This window comes from Eptatretus burgeri, chromosome 2 (assembly GCF_056783735.1).
Source record: "Eptatretus burgeri isolate ZD-2024b chromosome 2, Ebu_testis_v1, whole genome shotgun sequence".
NCBI lineage: Eukaryota > Metazoa > Chordata > Myxini > Myxiniformes > Myxinidae > Eptatretus > Eptatretus burgeri.
In genome coordinates this window covers 27,375,248-27,394,078 of record NC_140962.1, presented here as the reverse complement: position 1 = coordinate 27,394,078, position 18,831 = coordinate 27,375,248, and the positions used below count along the sequence as shown (strand labels likewise).

The window sequence follows — 18,831 nt, the reverse complement described above, 5'->3', positions numbered from 1 at the left end:
TGTAGTATATATTATTAATTTAATTGTGATCCACATACTGTCCTACCTGATAATCTTATTGTTTGTTATTGTCCCAGGCTTGGCCCAGAGCCAGATCTCTGGCCTGTCGTGAATGAACAGGCCCATTGCATGGAGACAGACATCTTATTGTTGCTTGTATTTCTGAGTCAGTAGTTTCATTCAGTTTTGATTGGTTAAGATATCTTCAATCTGTCCATCTGTGTAAAACGGAATTAGCAAAGCTGCACATTGGGGTGTGTTCCATTACCAACTTGCTTGCTAACGCTTGCCAGGTGGCTTAAGCACTTAAGCAAGCACTCCAAATAAATGGTTGATAAGGAATGGCTGGCTTGGCAAGTGAGAGCAAGCTTATTAGCCCATGCTCACAAAGCGAAAAGCGGAGTTAAGCGATCGGTCCCGTACATGCGTCCATGCGTGCCTGCATTTTGTTATCATCTTTTCTCTGGAACCGCTTCTCAGAATGACAATTTTCACCATCGGTGTGACTACTCATGTAGAATCTTCAAATCATAATTATGACATCATAGATCACGTAGTGTGGCAGCCATGTTGGAAAAAAGGAGGAACGTTGGATCTCTGCATCTCCAAAACTGCTCTGTCACAAAAATTGAAACTTGGCACATGTCAAGTCCTCCCCATGGGGAATAAGTGTGATTAAAAAAAAAAGATGTCATTGCATATGTAGAATGCTACATCTGAAGAGTATGAAAATTTTTGAAGGTCATCTTGGGATAAATTGGTCAACAGAAAAAAATTTACGACATCATTGGTCACGTGGCTCGGCAGCTTGAGAAAACATAGATTAAAAATTTTTTTTTTTAAATAGAACTGCCACTTTATAACTGCCAGCAGTGATGACCGGGTACCAGAACGTCCGGCTTTGACGCAACCCTGCTTTGATACAATGCGGGATTGACAAGTTATGGACCGAGTAACATGAAGTGCTCAATCTATTTATTGCGTATGCAGTTAGTCCTTTTTCCTGGGGGCATTGTCGGTAACAATTGAATTGGCGTTTAAATTACTTGAACGCGAAGCAATAAATGTGTGGGAAATGTCACCGTATGTCCACAGGGTAAACTTTAGTGTTTTTCTTCGTTCTTCGTAAATCTGTTCAGCCATTTCAGAGAAGACTTTGTAATTTATTAATTTTCAATCCAACATGGCTGCCAGACCACGTGATCGATTACATCATAAATTTATATTCTCCCTCCAATGGGGTAATGGATCATGTTTGTTAAGTTTCGTGTTGATCGGACAAGATGCATTTTTCTATCCAAGATGGCCACCAAACCAAGTGACTTGTTATGTCAGAATTTTTACCATATATGCAGGCATGGGGTTACATGATAGTTGCCAACTTTTGCTTCGATAGGATAAGTGGTTCCAGAGAAAACATTATTTAATATTTTTCTTGAATCCAACATGGTTGCCAAACCATGTGACCTTTCAATTATTTATTAACAAACTTGTATTCAATACCCTTGAGCAATATGTATGAGAAGTTTCCCCTTGATCTGACCAGCCGTTCTGGAGAAGAAGATGTATGAAGGTTTTAGGGTAAATTCAATATGGCCCCAACCATCTGACCTATCAATTAGAAATTAACAAACTTGTGAAAGGATGTCTTGGGGAAAGAGTGAGTAAAGTTTTGCCTCAATATGTCAGGCCATTCTGGAGAGGATTTTAAGAATTTATTAATTTTCAATCCAATATGGCTGCCGAACAATGTGACCTAAGACATCATAAATTTACACTCTGCCTCCAATGGAGTAGGGGAACACATGTGTGAAGTTTAGTGTTAATCGGATAAGGTGCGTTTTTCTATCCAAGATGGCCACCAAACAACGTGACTTGAGATGTCATAATTTTACCATTTATCCAGACATGGTGGTAGATGATAAATGCAAATTTTCGCTTCGATAGATTAAGTAGTTCCAGAGAAAACATGATTTAATATTTTTCTTAAATCAAACATGGCCGCCAAACCATGTGACTTCTCAATTATTCATTAACAAACTTATATTCAATATGCGTGTGCAATACCTATGTGAAGTTTCCCCTTGATCTGACCAGCCATTCTGGAGAAGATGTTTGAAAGTTTTAAGGCAAATTCAATATGGCTGTCAAACCATGTGACCGATCAATAAGAAATTAACAAACTTGTAAAAGGACGTCATGGGGAATGTGTTTGTTTAGTTACGTCTCAATCTGTCCAGCCGTTCTGGAGAAGAAGATTTTTTTAAAAAAATTTTCAAAACAATATGGCTGCCAAATGAAGTGACGTATTACGTCAAAATAATTTTTTCCGACAGTGAATTGTTGCGTAGATGACGCTCAAGAAATATCAGATTTTTCCCATGCAGCGTCCATTCTACCTGTAGAATTTTCACCAGGACATCACTTTACCCATGACGTCACAAAAAAAAAATCACGTGTTCCCCACGGTGAGTTCATTAAAATGCATGAAGTGAAATTGTTTTTACATTGCACTGTTTCAGAGATACAGAGGTGCAAAGTTTTTCGTTTTTTTTCAAGATGGCACCATACCACATGACCTATGGCGTCATAATTATCAATTAAGTCTGCTATCAAAAAAGATCCATACTATGGTGAAAATTTCATGTCGATCGGACTTAACGCTCCCGAGAAAATGATTTTTAAAGCAAAAACACCCAAAAATTGCCTGCGGATAAAAAAAAGATATAAAAATAAGAAATAAACAAAAGATAAATAATAGGTTATCCATTAGACTGGATACCCGAATAAAAATTCTGAAATCTTCTCCAAAACAGCGTCACAGATCGAGTTGAAACTTCACAGGTATGATCGCCTTTCCATGAGGTACAAAAAGTTCCCCACTTATGATATCATAGGTCACACGGTTTGGCAGCCATATTGGATGAAGGAAAATATTTAACTTCTCTCTCTTGAAGACGACGTGAAACTTCAAAATCGACGACGACGTGAAATCGACGTAAAACTTCAAAATTATGGCTGCTCCTTAAAGAGCAAAGATGAAGTAATTAGGAGGAACTTGAATATGATTCGCAATTCAGCTGCTACTCCTTTACTCTCAAACCCATCCAGGCACAGCCAAGTGAGCCTTATTCGAAAAAAAATTTTTAAATGAAGTTAAAAAAAAAATTCAATTCTGGCTGCAAGACCATGCGTCTGATTAAGTTGAAATTTAAAACATGTATTACCCATCACGTCTCGATCATAACTGTGAAGTTTCACGTTGATTGATTAAGCTGTTTCAGAGAAAACATTATTGAATATTTTTCTTCAATCCAATATCGCTGCCAAACCATGTGAGCTACCAATTATTCCTCAACAAAAGTGTACACCCAAGACTTGGGGAACATGTGTGAAGTTTCCTCTTGATTTGTCCACCGTTCTGGAGAAGAATTTTTTAATAGGTTTTAGGGTAAATCCAATATGGCTGCCAAAACCATGTGACCAATCTCATCATCTGTGTGAACTGTGAATCTTTTGTTCCTCATGGATAGGTCATCATATATGTGTGAAGTTTTGCAGAGATCTGTTCAAAAACCTTCTTCTCTAAAGTGGCTAAAGGTTTTAAAAAAAATTTATAAAAAAAAAACAATATGGCTGCTGAATCAAGTAACGGATAACATCATCAATTCTTTTTTTTTCTTTTTCTGTGGACTATTTTATCCCTTGATGACCCTCAAACATTTTCATACTAATCGGATGTACCATTCTACATCTGCAATGACGTCATAACGAAGGCACCTATAACATCTTTTTAAAAATCACACTTATTCCCCATGGGGAGTACTTGCCATGTGCCAAGTTTCAATTTTTTCCTTGGTCCAGTTTCAGAGATACAGAGGTCCAATGTTATTCTATTTTTCCAACATGACTGCCACACCATGTAACGTATGACATGATAATTATCAATAAAACATTCTACACGAGTAGTCGCTCCTATGGTAAAAATTTAGACTCAATCTGACAAGCGGTTGCGAAGAAAAACACTAAAGTTCTGTGTGGACAAACAAACATACAAACACAGACAGACAGACAGACAGACAGAGACAGACAGACGGACCCAAATGCAATACCCTCTCCTTCGGCGAAGATAAAAATTGCACTCAAGATTAACAGAAGAAAGCCTGAATACCCGCATGAAGTTGAACTTGACCAGCTATGACCTGGACTTCAAAGAAATCAGCAAAACAATGCAGCAGCAGAAGTCCAACAAGAAAGCAATCTTCTTCTTCTACTTCTTCTTATGACCTGGTGTGCTTTTCAGCACAGAGAGCCGCAACAGGATTCCTCCATTCTGCTGAGTTTTGAGCAATCCGCTCTGCATATTCCAGTGCAATTCCCCTTTTTGACTGAAGTTCATTTTCAACACTTCTGCTTAATGTGTTTCTTTGCTCCTTCCCCCATTGGTGTCCAAAACATGGCTTCTTAAGACAGATGCCCCTCATTTTCTCATTATATGTCCTACGCATCGCCATCTTCGTTTTTAAAAAATATTTTAAATCCCTAAACATCTATGACAGAAAAACCACCAGTTTGCATTGTCACCATATGCGCGACTCATGTATCATGTTTTAATGATAACTTGAACTGCCACTTTATAACTGCTGGCAGTGATGACTTGGTACCCAGACATCCCCCTTTGATGCAACATGAGACTGAGATGATCATTCCAAAGTTTCGCTTCGCCAGGATAAGTGGTTCCAGAGAAAACATTATTTAATGGTGACACAAATACAGCCCTGCTTCAATACAGTGCGGGACTGACGAGTTACGAACCGGGTAGCACAAAGTGTTCAATCTATTTATTACGTATGCAGTCAGCCCTTTTTCCTGGGGACAGTCAGTATCAACTGAATGGCTATTACTGTACCCTCAAACGCAAGCAGTTGCAGCCAAGTGAGCCTTCATGAATAAAAAAAATCAAAAAAAATCTAAAAGTTCTCAGATTCAAATAATTAAATAATTCTGGCTGCCAAACCGCGTGGCCGATCGGCTTGAAATTTTAAACCTGTTTCACATGTCGGCGAGATAATAATTTTGAAGTTTCACATATATTGACACAGCGGTTGCAGAGTAAATATTACTTAATATTTCCCCTTCAATTCAACATGGTTGCCAAACCATGGGGCCGATAGAGTTGAAATTTCAACCCTTCATTCCACATGACTGTTCCATCATAACCTGAAGTTTCACATTTATTGATGCAGTAGTTCCAGAGTAAACATTAATTAATATGTTTCCTTCAATCCAATATGGCTGCCAAACGATGTGTCATACATCAAAAGGGGGAGATAACTTTTTGTTCGTCATGGAGAGGCGGTCATATGTGTGGAGTTTCGCCTCGATCTGTTCAGCCGTTTCAGAGAAGAAGACTTTTAAAGTTATTAATTTTCAATCCAATATGGCTGCCGTACCATGTGACCTAGTACAACATAAATTTAAATTCTCCATCTAATGGGGAGGTGGATTATGCTTGTTAAGTTTCGTGTTGATCGGACAAGGTGCGTTTTTCTATCCAAGATGGCCTCCAAACCATGCGACTTGTGACAACATATTTTTACCGTATTTGCAGGCATGGGGGTAGATTATAGTTGCTAAGTTTCGCTTCGATAGGTTATGTGGTTCCAGAGAAAACATTATTTAATATAATTCCTGAATCCAACATGGCTGCCAAACCATGTGACCTATCAATTAGAAATTAACAAACATATTCTCTACTCGTGTGCAATACGTATGTGAAGTTTTCCCTTGATCTGACCAGCGTTCTGGAGATGTTTTTAATGTTTTAGGGTAAATTCAATATGGCCACCAAACCATGTGACCTATCATTTATAAATTAACAAACTTGTGAAAGGATGTCTTGGGGAAAGTGTGTGGATTTGTTGTCTCAATCTGTCCAGCTGTTCTGGAGAAGAAGATTATTTAAATTTAGTAATTTTCAATCCAACATGGCTAACTAACAATGTGATCTATGACATCATAAATTTACATTCTGCTTCCAATAGTGTAGTGGAACACGTGTTAAGTTTCGTGTTAATCGGATAAGGTACCTTTTTATATTCAAGATGGCTGCCAAACCATGTGACTTGTGATGTCATAATTTTTACCATGTATGCAGACATGATAGAAGATAATAGTTGCAAATTTTTGCTTCGATAGATTAAGCAGTTCCAGAGAAAACATTATTTAATATTTTTCTTAAATCCAACATGGCTGCCAAACCATGTGACCTATCAATTATTCATTAACAAACGTATTTCCCCTATGCGTGCAGAATACACTTGTGAAGTTTCCCCCTTGATCGGACCAGCCGTTCTGGAGAAGATGTTTGAAGGTTTTAAGGTCAATTCAATATGGCCACCAAACCATGTGACCTATCAATAAGAAATTAACAAACTTGTGAAAGGATGTCATATGGAATGCGTGTGTAAAGTTTTGCCTCAATCTGTCCATCTGTTCTGGAGAAGACTTAAAAAAAAAAAAAAAAATTCAAAATAAGATGGCTGCCGAACCAAGTCCCCATTAACGTCACAATAATCTTTTGCTATAGTGAAGTCTGATCCAAATAATTTTAAAGCAATATATGTATTTGTATATTGTAATCAGTAAAAAATAGTGTGGTAGATAAAAATATTAGAAAGGAAATAATTTGCACCAAAAACTTTAACATTTTCATGCTCACGCTGATGTTGACGCTCACGCTGATGCTGACGCTCACGCCAGGGGTATCGCTATAGCTCTCTGTTCTTCGAACAGGCGAGCTAATAAGAAATAAACAGAAGAAAAACAATAGGTTATCCAGTCCATTAGACTGGGTACCCTCATAAGAAATAAACAGAAGAAAAACAACAGGTTAACCAGTCCATTCGACTGGGTACCCCAATAACAAAAGATAAACAGAAGAAAAACAATAGGTTACCCAGTGCATTTGACTGGGTAACCTAATTCTGACATTATAGGTCACATGGTGTGGCAGCCATGTTGGAAAAAAAGGAAAAAAAATTTGACCTCTGCATCTCCAAAACAACTCCATGGAAAAAAATCAATCTTGGCAAATGTGAAGTACTCCCCATGGGAAAAGAGTGTGATTCTGTTTGTTGAGGTCATAGGTGCCTTCGGTATGACGTCATAATTGCATACGTCGAATGCTTTATCCGATCAGACTGAAAAATTTTGAGGATCATCTAAATTGTAAGGGGGAAAATAATAAAAAAAATACATGACGTTATTGATCACGTGGTTCAGAATCCATAATGTTTTTCACATAAAAACCTTCAAAAATCTTCTTCTGCGAAATGGCCGAACAGATTGAGGTGAAAAACTTTATAGTTATGATCACCTATCCACGAGGAATGAAAATTATCCACCTATGACGTCAGGTCACATGGTTTGGCAGCTATGATCTTTTTGAAGAATCTTCTCTTCTTCTTCTTCTTTCGGCAAGCTCCCGTTTGGGGTCACCACAGCGGATCAACCGTCTCCATTTCGCTCTATCCTCCACATCTTCCATTGACAATCCAACCACCCAAATGTCCGCCCTCACCGTATCCATGAACCTCTTCTTTGGCCTTACTCTTCTCCTCCTGCCTGGCGGCTCCATCCTCAGCATCCTTCTCCCGATATACTCCGCTTCCCTCCTGTGCACATGTCCAAACCATCTCAATCTCGCCTCTCTCACTTTGTCTCCAAACCGTCCTACCTGCGCTGTCCCTCTAATACACTCATTTCTTATCCTATCCATCCTCGTCACTCCCAACGAGAATCGCAGCATCTTTAACTCTGCCACCTCCAGCTCCGCTTCCTGTCTTTTTGTTCGTGCCACCGCCTCCAAACCATACAACATAGCTGGTCTCACTACAGTCTTGTATACTTTCCCCTTCACTCTTGCAGCTACCCTTCTGTCACAAATCACTCCTGCAACTCTTCTCCAACCACTCCATCCTGCCTGCACTCTCTTTTTCACTTCTCTCCCACACTCTCCATTAATTTGGACAGTTGATCCCAAGTATTGAAACCCATCCATCTTCCCCACCTCAACTCCTTGCAACCGCACCATACCACCACCCTCCCTCTCAATTACGCACATGTACTCCGTCTTACTCCGACTGACTATCATTCCCCTTCTCTCCAGTGCGTACCTCCACCTCTCGAGGCTCACCTCAGCCTGCTCCCTACAGATCATGATGTCATCCGCAAACATCATAGTCCATGGAGACTCCAGTCTGATCTCGTCCGTCAACCTGTCCATCACCATTGCAAACAGGAAAGGGCTCAGTCGATCCTTGGTGAAATCCCACTTTAACCTTAAACCGGTCCGTCATTCCTACCGCACACCTCACCACTGTCACACTGTCCTCATACATATCCTGCACGATCCTCACATACTTCTCCACCACTCCGCACTTCCTCATACAATGCCACAACTCCTCTCTTGGCACCCTATCATAAGCTTTCTCTAAATCCACAAACACACAATGTCACTCCTTCTGGCCTTCCCTATACTTCTCCATCAACATTCTCAAAGCATACATCGCATCAGTGGTGCTCTTTCCTGGCATAAACCCATATTGCTGCTCACAGATAATCACCTCTCCTCTCAACCGAGCTTCCACTACTCTTTCCCACACCTTCATGGTATGGCTTAACAACTTTATCCCTCTGTAATTTCCACAGCTCTGCACATCACCCGTATTCTTGAAAATCGGAACCAGTACACTTAATCTCCACTCCTCCGGCATCCTCTCGCTTTCCAAGACTTTATTAAACAATCTGGTTAACAACCCCACTGCCATCTCTCCTAAGCACTTCCATGCCTCCACTGGAATACCATCTGAGCCAACCGCCTTTCCACTCTTCATCCTCTTCATAGCAGTCCTCACTTCATCCTTACTGATCCACCCCACTTCCAAATTCACTATCTCCACCTCTTCCAACCTTCTCTCTCATTTTCTTCATTCATCAGCTCCTCAAAGTACTCCATCCACCTTCTCAACACACTCTCCTCGCTTGTCAGCACATTCCCATTTGCGTCCTTTATCACCCGAACCTGCAGCACATCCTTCCCAGCTCGGTCCCTCTGTCTTGCCAATCGGAATAAATCCTTTTCCCCTTCTTTTGTATCCAACTTCTCATACAGCTCGTCATATGCCTTTTCCGTGGCCTTTGCCACCTCTCTTTTTGCCTTTCGCCGCCACTTCTTGTACTCCTGCCTACTTTCTTCATCTCTCTGACTATCCCGCTTCTTTTTCACCAACCCCTTCTTCCTTATACTTTCCTGTACTTCCTCATTCCACCACCAAGTCTCCTTATCTTCCTTCCTCTGTCCAGATGTCACACCAAGTACCTTCCTTGCTATCTCCCTCACACTCTCCCCTGCCACCATCTTACAGTCACTAATCTCTTTCAGGTTACATCTCCTGCTTAAGATGTAATCCACCTGTGTGCACTTTCCTCCACTCTTGTATGTCACCCTGTGTTCCTCCTTCTTAAAATACGTATTTACCACTGCCATTTCCATTCTTTTTGCAAACTCTACCACCATTTGCCCTTCCACATTTCTCTTGTTGAGACTGTACCTACCCATCACCTCCTCGTCCTCTTTATTCTCTTCCCCAACATGCCCATTGAAATCTGCTCCAATCACCACTCTTTCATCCTTGGATACACTCTCCACCACTTCATCTAACTCGCTCCAGAAATCTTCTATATACTCCATCTCACACCCCATAAGTGGGGCATATGCACTGATGACATTCATCATCACCCCTTCAATTTCCAACTTCACACTCATCACTCGGTCAGACACTCTCCTCACCTCCAATACCCTCTTGACAAAATCTTCCTTCAGGATTACCCCGACACCATTTCTCCTCCCATCCACACCATGGTAGAACAGTTTGAAACCACCTCCAATGCTCCTAGCCTTACTCCCCATCCACTTGGTCTCTTGTACACACAGTATGTCCACCTTTCTTCTCTCCATCAGCCAACTCTCGCCCTTTGCCAGTCATCGTCCCAACATTCAGAGTTCCAACTCTCACCTGCACACTTCTACCCTTCCCCCTCTCCCACTGCCTCCGGACTCGCCTTCCCCATCTCCTTCTCCTCCTTCGCCCAGCAGTAGCACAATTTCCACTGGTACCCTGCTGACCACCGGTACCGGTGGCGGTCGTTGGTAACCCGGGCCTCGACCGATCCGGTATGGAAATTCGTTTTGTTGTCCGCATAATGATTTGGCATAGGTTTTTACACCGGATGCCCTTCCTGACGCAACCCTGGTCGCCTCTAACGACACACAGGAATATGGTACACCTATTCTAACCGGGGCATACACCGGGCCCAGTACAACTGGTACTCATTTCGCCAACCTCGGAAGGATGGCAGGCTGAGTCAACCCCCTGGTGTTTTTGACTTGGTATGTGTATATATATATATATATATATATATATATATATATATATATATATATATATATATATATATATATATATATATATATATATATATATATATATATATATATATATATATATATATATATATATATACATATATATATATATATACATATATATACATACATTAATTCAGTGTCCCAACGGGGCTTGAACTCAAGACCTTTTGGGTCCCAAGCCACTGCCCTAACCACTGCGCCAACACCAGGCAAATCTTTTTGAAGAATATACCTTTAAAAATCTTCTTCTCCAGAACGGCTCGACAGATCAAGGGGAAACTTCACCCACATGTTTGGTCAGCCTTGGGAATAACAGGGTGTTCATGAATAATTCATAGGTCACATGGTCTGGCAGCCATATTGGATTGAATGAAAATATTTTTACAATTATTTCTCTTGAACTGCGATATAAATAGACGTGAAACGTCACAATTATGATCGAGATGACATGTGGAATATATGTTTTAAATTTCAACCTGATGGGACTGGCAGCCAGAATTATTTAATATTTGGAATCTGGGTTCAGGGATTTAAATCAAACTTGGTACAAGTATGTATAATGATGTAATAATGTGGACGAAGGCATATCTGGTGAGGTCGCGAGTGCCCTTCTAGTTACTGAAAGTTGTCTGGAATGCCAAATCTTTAATAGTGTTGACCATCGCTTGAGCTTTGCTTGAACAGAAAACGCCAATGGAAGTACAATATAAACTTAAATTTTTGACCATTTCATCATTTCACTTTCACAATTAAGTCAGACATTGTGTGTTTAAATTCTCTGATTGGCTCTTTGTGCACCAACTGCTCAATGTTTTAATTTTGTTTGCCTCTTCTGAACAAAAAGGTTGCCAACTCCTGAAACAGAAGTACAGCACTTAATATATACTGCATTTCTCGCCAACACCGTATTAACTGCGCAGCCATATTCCTGCCATTTTCCTCAGTTAACTTAATAAATTCCAACTTGAAGCCTGCCGTGTATGACTTGCATGACTTTATGGGAAGCTATGATATCTCTTGTATATAGCATGATATCTCAAAAAGTTGTGCACGGATTCGGATGAAATTTGATGGACATGTTGGGTGTGTGACAACAAAAACGATTCTCCATCACATAATCTCTGTCCACCTTTGGTGTTTGCTCTTTTTTTTGTCTGTCTTTCTGTTTGTTTGTGTGCAGGATATCTCAAAATGTTGTGGACGGATTCAGATGAAATTTGGTGGACAGGTTGGGTGTGTGACAAGGAACAAATGATTTGACTATGGTGAAGATCCAGATCCGGGTACTAGAATTTAAGCGATTCTTCAACATTGACAGATAGTGTTATATATCGTTGTTGGCCCTATCTCAAAAAGTTATGGACTGACTCAGCCAAAAATTGGTGGGCAGGCTGGGTGTGTGATAAGGACGAATTGATTTAATTTTGGTGAAGATCCGAAGCCGGATCTGGATATGCGAATTTTTTTATTTCTTTAAAAATAAAAATAAAATATGAGCCGGGAGGCGACGATGGTTCATGGGAATTATTGAACAATGCCACGATAGGTACAATTGAGTTCATGGAAGCTTTTGAGGAAGCCCTACCGTAAAAACCTATCTCTTCTGTCAAAATTGACCAAATCAAATCGGATTTTTTACATGTTGTACTTATGGACATTATGCACAGCTTCTAGGAAATGAAATTGCGAGGAAAAAAAATAAAAAAATAAAAAAAAGAGAAAAAAAAATTAAAAAAATAAATAAAAAATAAAAAGTTCAAGTGGGCGTGGCTCCGCCCACAACGGGCGTGGGACGCCCCTCATACAAAAAGACAACTAGACCATGATATCTAGCTTGTGTCCAAGTTTCATCAAGATCGCATCAAACGTCACGGAGCTATGCTCTGGAGAGTCACAGACAGACAGACAGACAGACAGACAGACAGACAGACAGACAGACAGACAGACAGACAGACAGACAGACAGACAGACACAATGAAAACTAGCTGGGAGGTGATGATGGTTCGCGGGCATTATTGAACAATGCCACGATAGGTACAATCGAGTTAGTGGAAGCTTTTGAGGAAGCTCTACCGTAAAAACCTATCTCTTCTGTCAAAATTGACCAAATCAAATCGGATTTTTTATATGTTGTACTTATGGACATTACGCACAGCTCCGAGGAAATGAAATTGTGAGAAAAAAAAATCGAGAAAAAAATAAATAAATCAAAAGTTCAAGTGGGCGTGGCTCCGCCCACAAGAGGAGTGGGATGCCCCTCATACAAAAAGACACAACTAGACCATGATATCTAGCTTGTGTCCAAGTTTCATGAAGATCGCATCAAACGTCACGGAGCTATGCTCTGGAGAGAGTCACAAACAGACAGACAAGCCGGTAGGCAACGAGGGATCTGGTAGGATTCGAAGCGCTGGATACGATGCTTTTCATTCTGACCAATCCACCGACGAAGATTCATTGCCAAGATGTATTGGTTCACATACAATTGTTCCTCTGCCTGGCAAGATTTTTCCTATTAGGTATTTCACCAACTGGCACTCCTCACAGGACAACCATTTGAAAAATAAAACCTAAATCAAAAATCGGCTCGAGTAAAATTTTCTAAATATCTCGAAGTGTTTAATTCCGAAGTCTCGTTTCTCCACATTCAAAACTGTTGGACAAGTATTGAAAATAGTGAACGTAGGTCGAGAAAAAGTATTTTTTCGAATTTTGCGTATTTCAGCCCCGACACCCTTGGTGATCGAATCTGGGAAAATGCTGCAGTTCAATTTTGTAGTAGTTATTAAACTCTATCCATACACCGAATTTGAACGTTCCGCCGTCGACGTTTTCCGAGGTCAAGGTCACTTAACATATTCCCTGGTTCACCACCTTTCCACATTCGGAGGGCTGCCATTCGGAAACTATGAGTGATAGAGGAACGTTATGCTGTCACGATAACTAGATGGGGATGCAAGGAATAGGCAGGAGTTGGTCCGGTCACTCTACTCATCATAGAAGCCGCGCTACGTCAGTTACCGTTTGGGTTCTTAAAACGCGGTTTTTCGGCCGCTGCATAGCAACGGGTGGTTGCTTAGCAACGAAACTCAAACGCGCACACTCCCAGCTCATATGACACCTGTTCGTCAAGTTTCATTGAAATTGGTTTGCTGGTTTGTGCTGTGGAGCCTCGCGTTGCAGAGAAAAACACACACACACACACACACACGACAATAACGGATATCTAGCGAATCCCAACAAGCCGGTAGGCAGCAATGGTTTGCAGAGCATGGAAATTATAAGATATAGAGCAAAATGGATGCCATATAGCGGATAGGGAATCACCTTAAGATTATGCATATCAAATCTCATCCAGTTCCATCCCCTGATAACTACTCGGTATCCATTTGAATGAAAAGTACCGAAAATGTGGTTTGAAATCGGAAATCCCCAAAGTTCGAGGGGGTGCTGTGGGTGAACAAAGATCTAAATCGAAAATCCGGCTCGATCGTTTGTGCACAATGTATTCCAGACGATTAGTGTGAACTTTCATGACCATCCGACCATAACCCAAGGAGGAGTAGCATTTGGCACGAAAGCACCTCCAGCTCTCGCATATTATCGATTTTTGCACTAATTGACCTTTGACCCCTGACCGAAGCGAAACCGGTCAATATGTCATGAGGCAAAGTTGTAGTACTCATTGAGTACCATGAACCTGCAAAGTTTCATTCGTATCAATGCACTCACCTGGTCGCTAGGGGGCCTTCAATTTTCACGCATACCCAAATTGTAGGGGGCGCTGCGGGTAAAGTATTCCACATATCACAAAAACCTGAATATATTTGATAGAGCATCACCTGTAGATCATTCGTGCCAAATTTCATAACCATACGTGGGATAATGGCTTTCGGAATTGATTCCGCGTGAACGGTTCCGATTTTGAAGGTTTTTCGGTTGTTGCTAGGGAACCAAAGCGTCCCTAGAAACCATCACAATTTCCAAAGCACTAGGTCATAAGATGTACCTACCACCTGAGTTTTGTCAAAATCCACCCACGTTTACTTCCAATTATGCTGATGACAAACGAACAAACATCCAAACAAACAGACAATTACTGACAATAAGGGTCACCTATTTCGGCGACCCAACAGACAGATAGACACACAGACACAACGAAAATAGTGGTCACTGCTGGCGCCCGCGAACCAATAGTGGTCACTGCTGGCACCCGCGAACCAAAAAAAGAAGTGACTTCACCATTGAGAGATGGGGCCAAAAACGATATCCAGTATAGCATTACATTTCAAAAATTTGTGGACGAGTTATGACAAAACTTGGTGGATGAGTTGGTTAGGTGACAAGAACAAGCCGATTAGATTTTCTTAAGATTCAGATGGAGATCCGATCTATCAGTGAGATATAAAAGGTAAACTGTTCAGTCTGGCAGAGGTATGCGCTTTACCGAGTGCCATTCAAAGTTTTGTATGCGTCAGTCAACAGGGTTCATGTTTAATTGCTCACCCAATCGGCAAAAGGTCAGGGCAACGATTTCTGTAGTGTTTTAAATTAATAATTATATAATGTATTTGAGAAAATATCACACTTCACAAATTTTTTTTTTTTAACCTATGCTGCACATTGTCTTAAACCAAAGATCCGTCAATTGCGAGCAAGTCGAAGCCTGGAAGAAAAAAATTATTGACTTGTACATCAAAAAAAATACGGTCGTCATTTTATGTTGTAAACCTTGAAGAGTCGTTTTTCAGATAAATAATTTTAAATCTTTAAAGATAAATAGATATTTTGATGCATTCAAAGTATGTGTGCAAACAAATATGTTTTTAGAAAGTTCACTATGAGAAGTAATTTTCTATTTTTGCCAAACACCCCTCCCTCATTTCTTAACCCACTCATTATTGGTAGGTATTGGCAATGGTAGGTATTTCTACTGCCAGACCAAAAGGTAAACATAACATTAAAAAACAAACAGTAGTGCATAAACAAATGTGTACACAATGCAGCTCTATTACAAAACGCAAGAACAGCAATTGCTATTTTTTGAAGCAACTTCGAAGCACGTGCAGGCTTACAAATTTACTTCCCACATTTCCATCCTTCAAGCTGTTGAAACTGAACCCCTTGACCCTACAGGATGCCTTACCATCTTATAGTGAAAACCAACAGCAGTCTGACCTTGTGCGCAGCACCACGGTGTTGAACAAGGCGGCGGGTTGGAGGAGGACCCCCAGCAGTTGACAAGTGACCAGCACGAACCTGGCCATCTCTTGCACAAGTCACTATTGTAGAATCTCCAGGGGGAGGCAGGAACTTGGTCTGAGTGAAAAGAAAAGAAAAGAAAAGAAAAGAAAAGAAAAGATATCTTACTCAATGAAGGTGAATTTCTAATCCTCTTGAGTTGAAAAAAAAAAAGGAAAAAAAGTAAAAAGTGTAGTGCGGTGCACCAACTCAACATACCTGAAATACATTAGCTCGATGCTTACTGTCATAACGAAGTAAGGTACGAGAACGTGACCAATCCCATAGGATAACAGAAAGGTCATCCCCACCAGAAACCAGCCGCTGGCCACTTGCATCCCAGCCGAGTGCATTGACACAACCGCTATGTCCCTCCAGATGGGTAGTCAGAGCAAGGCGGCTGGCAAAAGAGCGGGAAGACAGTGCCGCATGCCTGAAGGGAGCTGCTGTTGCTGCTGAGCACGTCCAGCAGGATTGAAGCCTTGTTCGATACCTCATCCTGTGAGTGGATTGTACATTTACTTCCTGTTGAAAATCGAGCCGTTTTTGTGACCCCGATTCTGACTCAATCCTCGCCTTCGACTCTGCCTCAGACCCTGGTTTCACCAGCAAAACCGACTTCATATCATGGCCCAAACTTGGATGTTGTTCAATTGATGGGGGCATCCTCGGCTCAGAAATAAAAGGAGGAACCAATTTTGACCCAGACCTGAGAACAGGTTCAGGCTCAGCCCCATATTTAAGAACCAACTTCGAGCCAGACCTGGGAACCGGAACTGGCTCAGATCCAGACAGGGGAACCGGCTCAGACCCAGACAGTGGAACCGGCTCAGACCCAGATCCAGATAGCGGAACCGGCTCAGACCCAGATCCAGACGGCGGAACCGGCTCAGACCCAGATCCAGACGGCGGAACCGGCTCAGACCCAGATCCAGACGGCGGAACCGGCTCAGACCCAGATCCAGACGGCGGAACCGGCTCAGACCCAGATCCAGACGGCGGAACCGGCTCAGACCCAGATCCAGATGGCGGAACCGGCTCAGACCCAGATCCAGACGGCGGAACCGGCTCAAACCCAGATCCAGACGGCGGAACCGGCTCAGACCCAGATCCAGACGGCGGAACCGTCTCAGGACCAGATCCAGACGGCGGAACCGTCTCAGGACCAGATCCAGACGGCGGAACCGTCTCAGGACCAGATCCAGACAGCGGAACCGTCTCAGGACCAGATCCAGACAGCGGAACCGTCTCAGGACCAGATCCAGACAGCGGAACCGTCTCAGGACCAGATCCAGACAGCGGAACCGTCTCAGGACCAGATCCAGACAGCGGAACCGTCTCAGGACCAGATCCAGACAGCGGAACCGTCTCAGGACCAGATCCAGACAGCGGAACCGGCTCAGGACCAGATCCAGACAGCAGAACCAGCTCCGAAACAGACAAAGTCCCCGGAACTGGCTCTGACCCAGACACAGATCCAGGAACCAAATCTATTCTTTGCTCAGATTCTAACCCCAACTTTGACTCCTGTTCTGAACATGATGCTGGCTGATATTCTGTCTTGTACGAAGGTGACAAATCAAACCGAAACTTAGCCCATAATCTCAAATCTCGCCCTGGCCCTGCAACTTCTCGGAGGCGAAGAGCAGGCACAACACACCAACCTGGAAGCGACAACGGTTGCAGTTCGGAAGTGAGCCACTGATCAAGATTTACATCAACATTATTTCTCACCACCGAAATGTTGTCGGCGTCCTCATTGTCACTATGATGATGACGACGACGAAGTCGAGCAGATACACGATGATGCCAACTCGCTACTCTTCTTCTGCCCCTCCTTCTTTGTCCTAAATCTCTCTCCTTCACTCTCTCCCCTGCTAAAGCTCCAGCCCTTTGTTCCCCTCTTTCTCCATTTTCATCTTGTTTCATTTCCCCATCTTGCTCTTCATCTTCATCATCTTCATCCTCTTCCTCTGCAGTCTCCCACTCATCATCTACCATTTCACCGTCTCTTCCTTCCACCCCATCTCTCGTTGCTTCAACTTCTTTCTCTCCAGCTAATTCCAAAATTCCTCTTTTTTCAGTTTCTCCACCATCATCTACCTTTCCCTGGTCATCTTCACCTCGTTCAACATCATCCGAATCTGCAAATAAATATTCCATCATTTTCAGGTTTTCTTCAAAAAAGGTCAACGTTGGACCTTGTGGCCTCACATCCATAAAGCCAAAGGTTTATCCAACGGTAACTTGCACAAATTAAGCAACAGATTTTGCCGAAGCTACAGTGGTGCGTGTGCGTGTGCGTGTGCGTAACAAGCCGATGTGTTTTGTTTTGCGATCAAACCAGCGTCTACCTTTTGATTGCCCTCTTACCATCGTTTAATGTGTCGAGACTATTCTCCAATCCATCACCCGACATCACCTGCCAGCCAGGATTGAAGTGGAAATTACTTACATCATCTCTTTCAAGATGTATGTCTGAACTACAATGGCTTTGGACCACATTTAAACGTATTGATCAACGTTTTTAATAAGTAACAAAAATTGCAAAAAAAAAACAAATACACATTACGTAAATAAGAGGAACGATAAACGACAAAAAAAGTTATTTTTCCATACCTTCAATAACCAAATATTTGCCACATTCACATGCTACCCTTGGCTGTACATTCTTGAGTAGTGAGGGCTGCTATGTAACATGTATAGTAGTGATTTCTGATAATTAGGTAGAATTTCCCCAACACACAACATATTCCCAACAACTCATCATGCTTTTGGCTTGAGCCGTCAGCGTTGTCAAGCGAGCTTTCCACTTGTGAGACGTCACATCATCATGAGTCTATTATGTGCTGACCAATCATTTATGGTTAAGCAACATGGTCTTGGTGGTCGTGGTGGTCGTATGGCAGCTTAACTGCTTGGAAGCTATCATTTATTGAAGCGTGACTGTGTCGATGATGCAGTGCCCTTCTACCAGTACACACACTGGAACTGGTACTCATTTCGCCGACCTCGGAAGGATGACAGGCTGAGTCAACGCCCCTGGTGTATATTAATTCAGCGGCCGACGGGGCTTGAACTCAGGACCCAAGGATCCC

General features: G+C 41.9%; 1 protein-coding gene across 4 annotated transcripts in view; it reads right to left on the bottom strand.

Moving 5' to 3' along the window:
* DCAF8 (DDB1 and CUL4 associated factor 8) overlaps window positions 1-18,831 on the bottom strand; it is a 96,564-nt gene that overhangs the window by 75,946 nt on the left and 1,787 nt on the right. For all 4 annotated transcript variants that reach the window (XM_085866572.1, XM_085866575.1, XM_085866583.1 and 1 more), the window contains exons 2-4: window positions 18,107-18,155; window positions 15,953-17,877; window positions 15,671-15,811 (exon numbers count right to left, since the gene is read on the bottom strand). In XM_085866572.1, coding sequence (XP_085722698.1) covers window positions 15,671-15,811; window positions 15,953-17,877; window positions 18,107-18,152 — 2,112 coding nt within the window. In that variant the 5' untranslated portion in view covers window positions 18,153-18,155. The remainder of the gene's footprint in view (window positions 1-15,670; window positions 15,812-15,952; window positions 17,878-18,106; window positions 18,156-18,831) is intronic.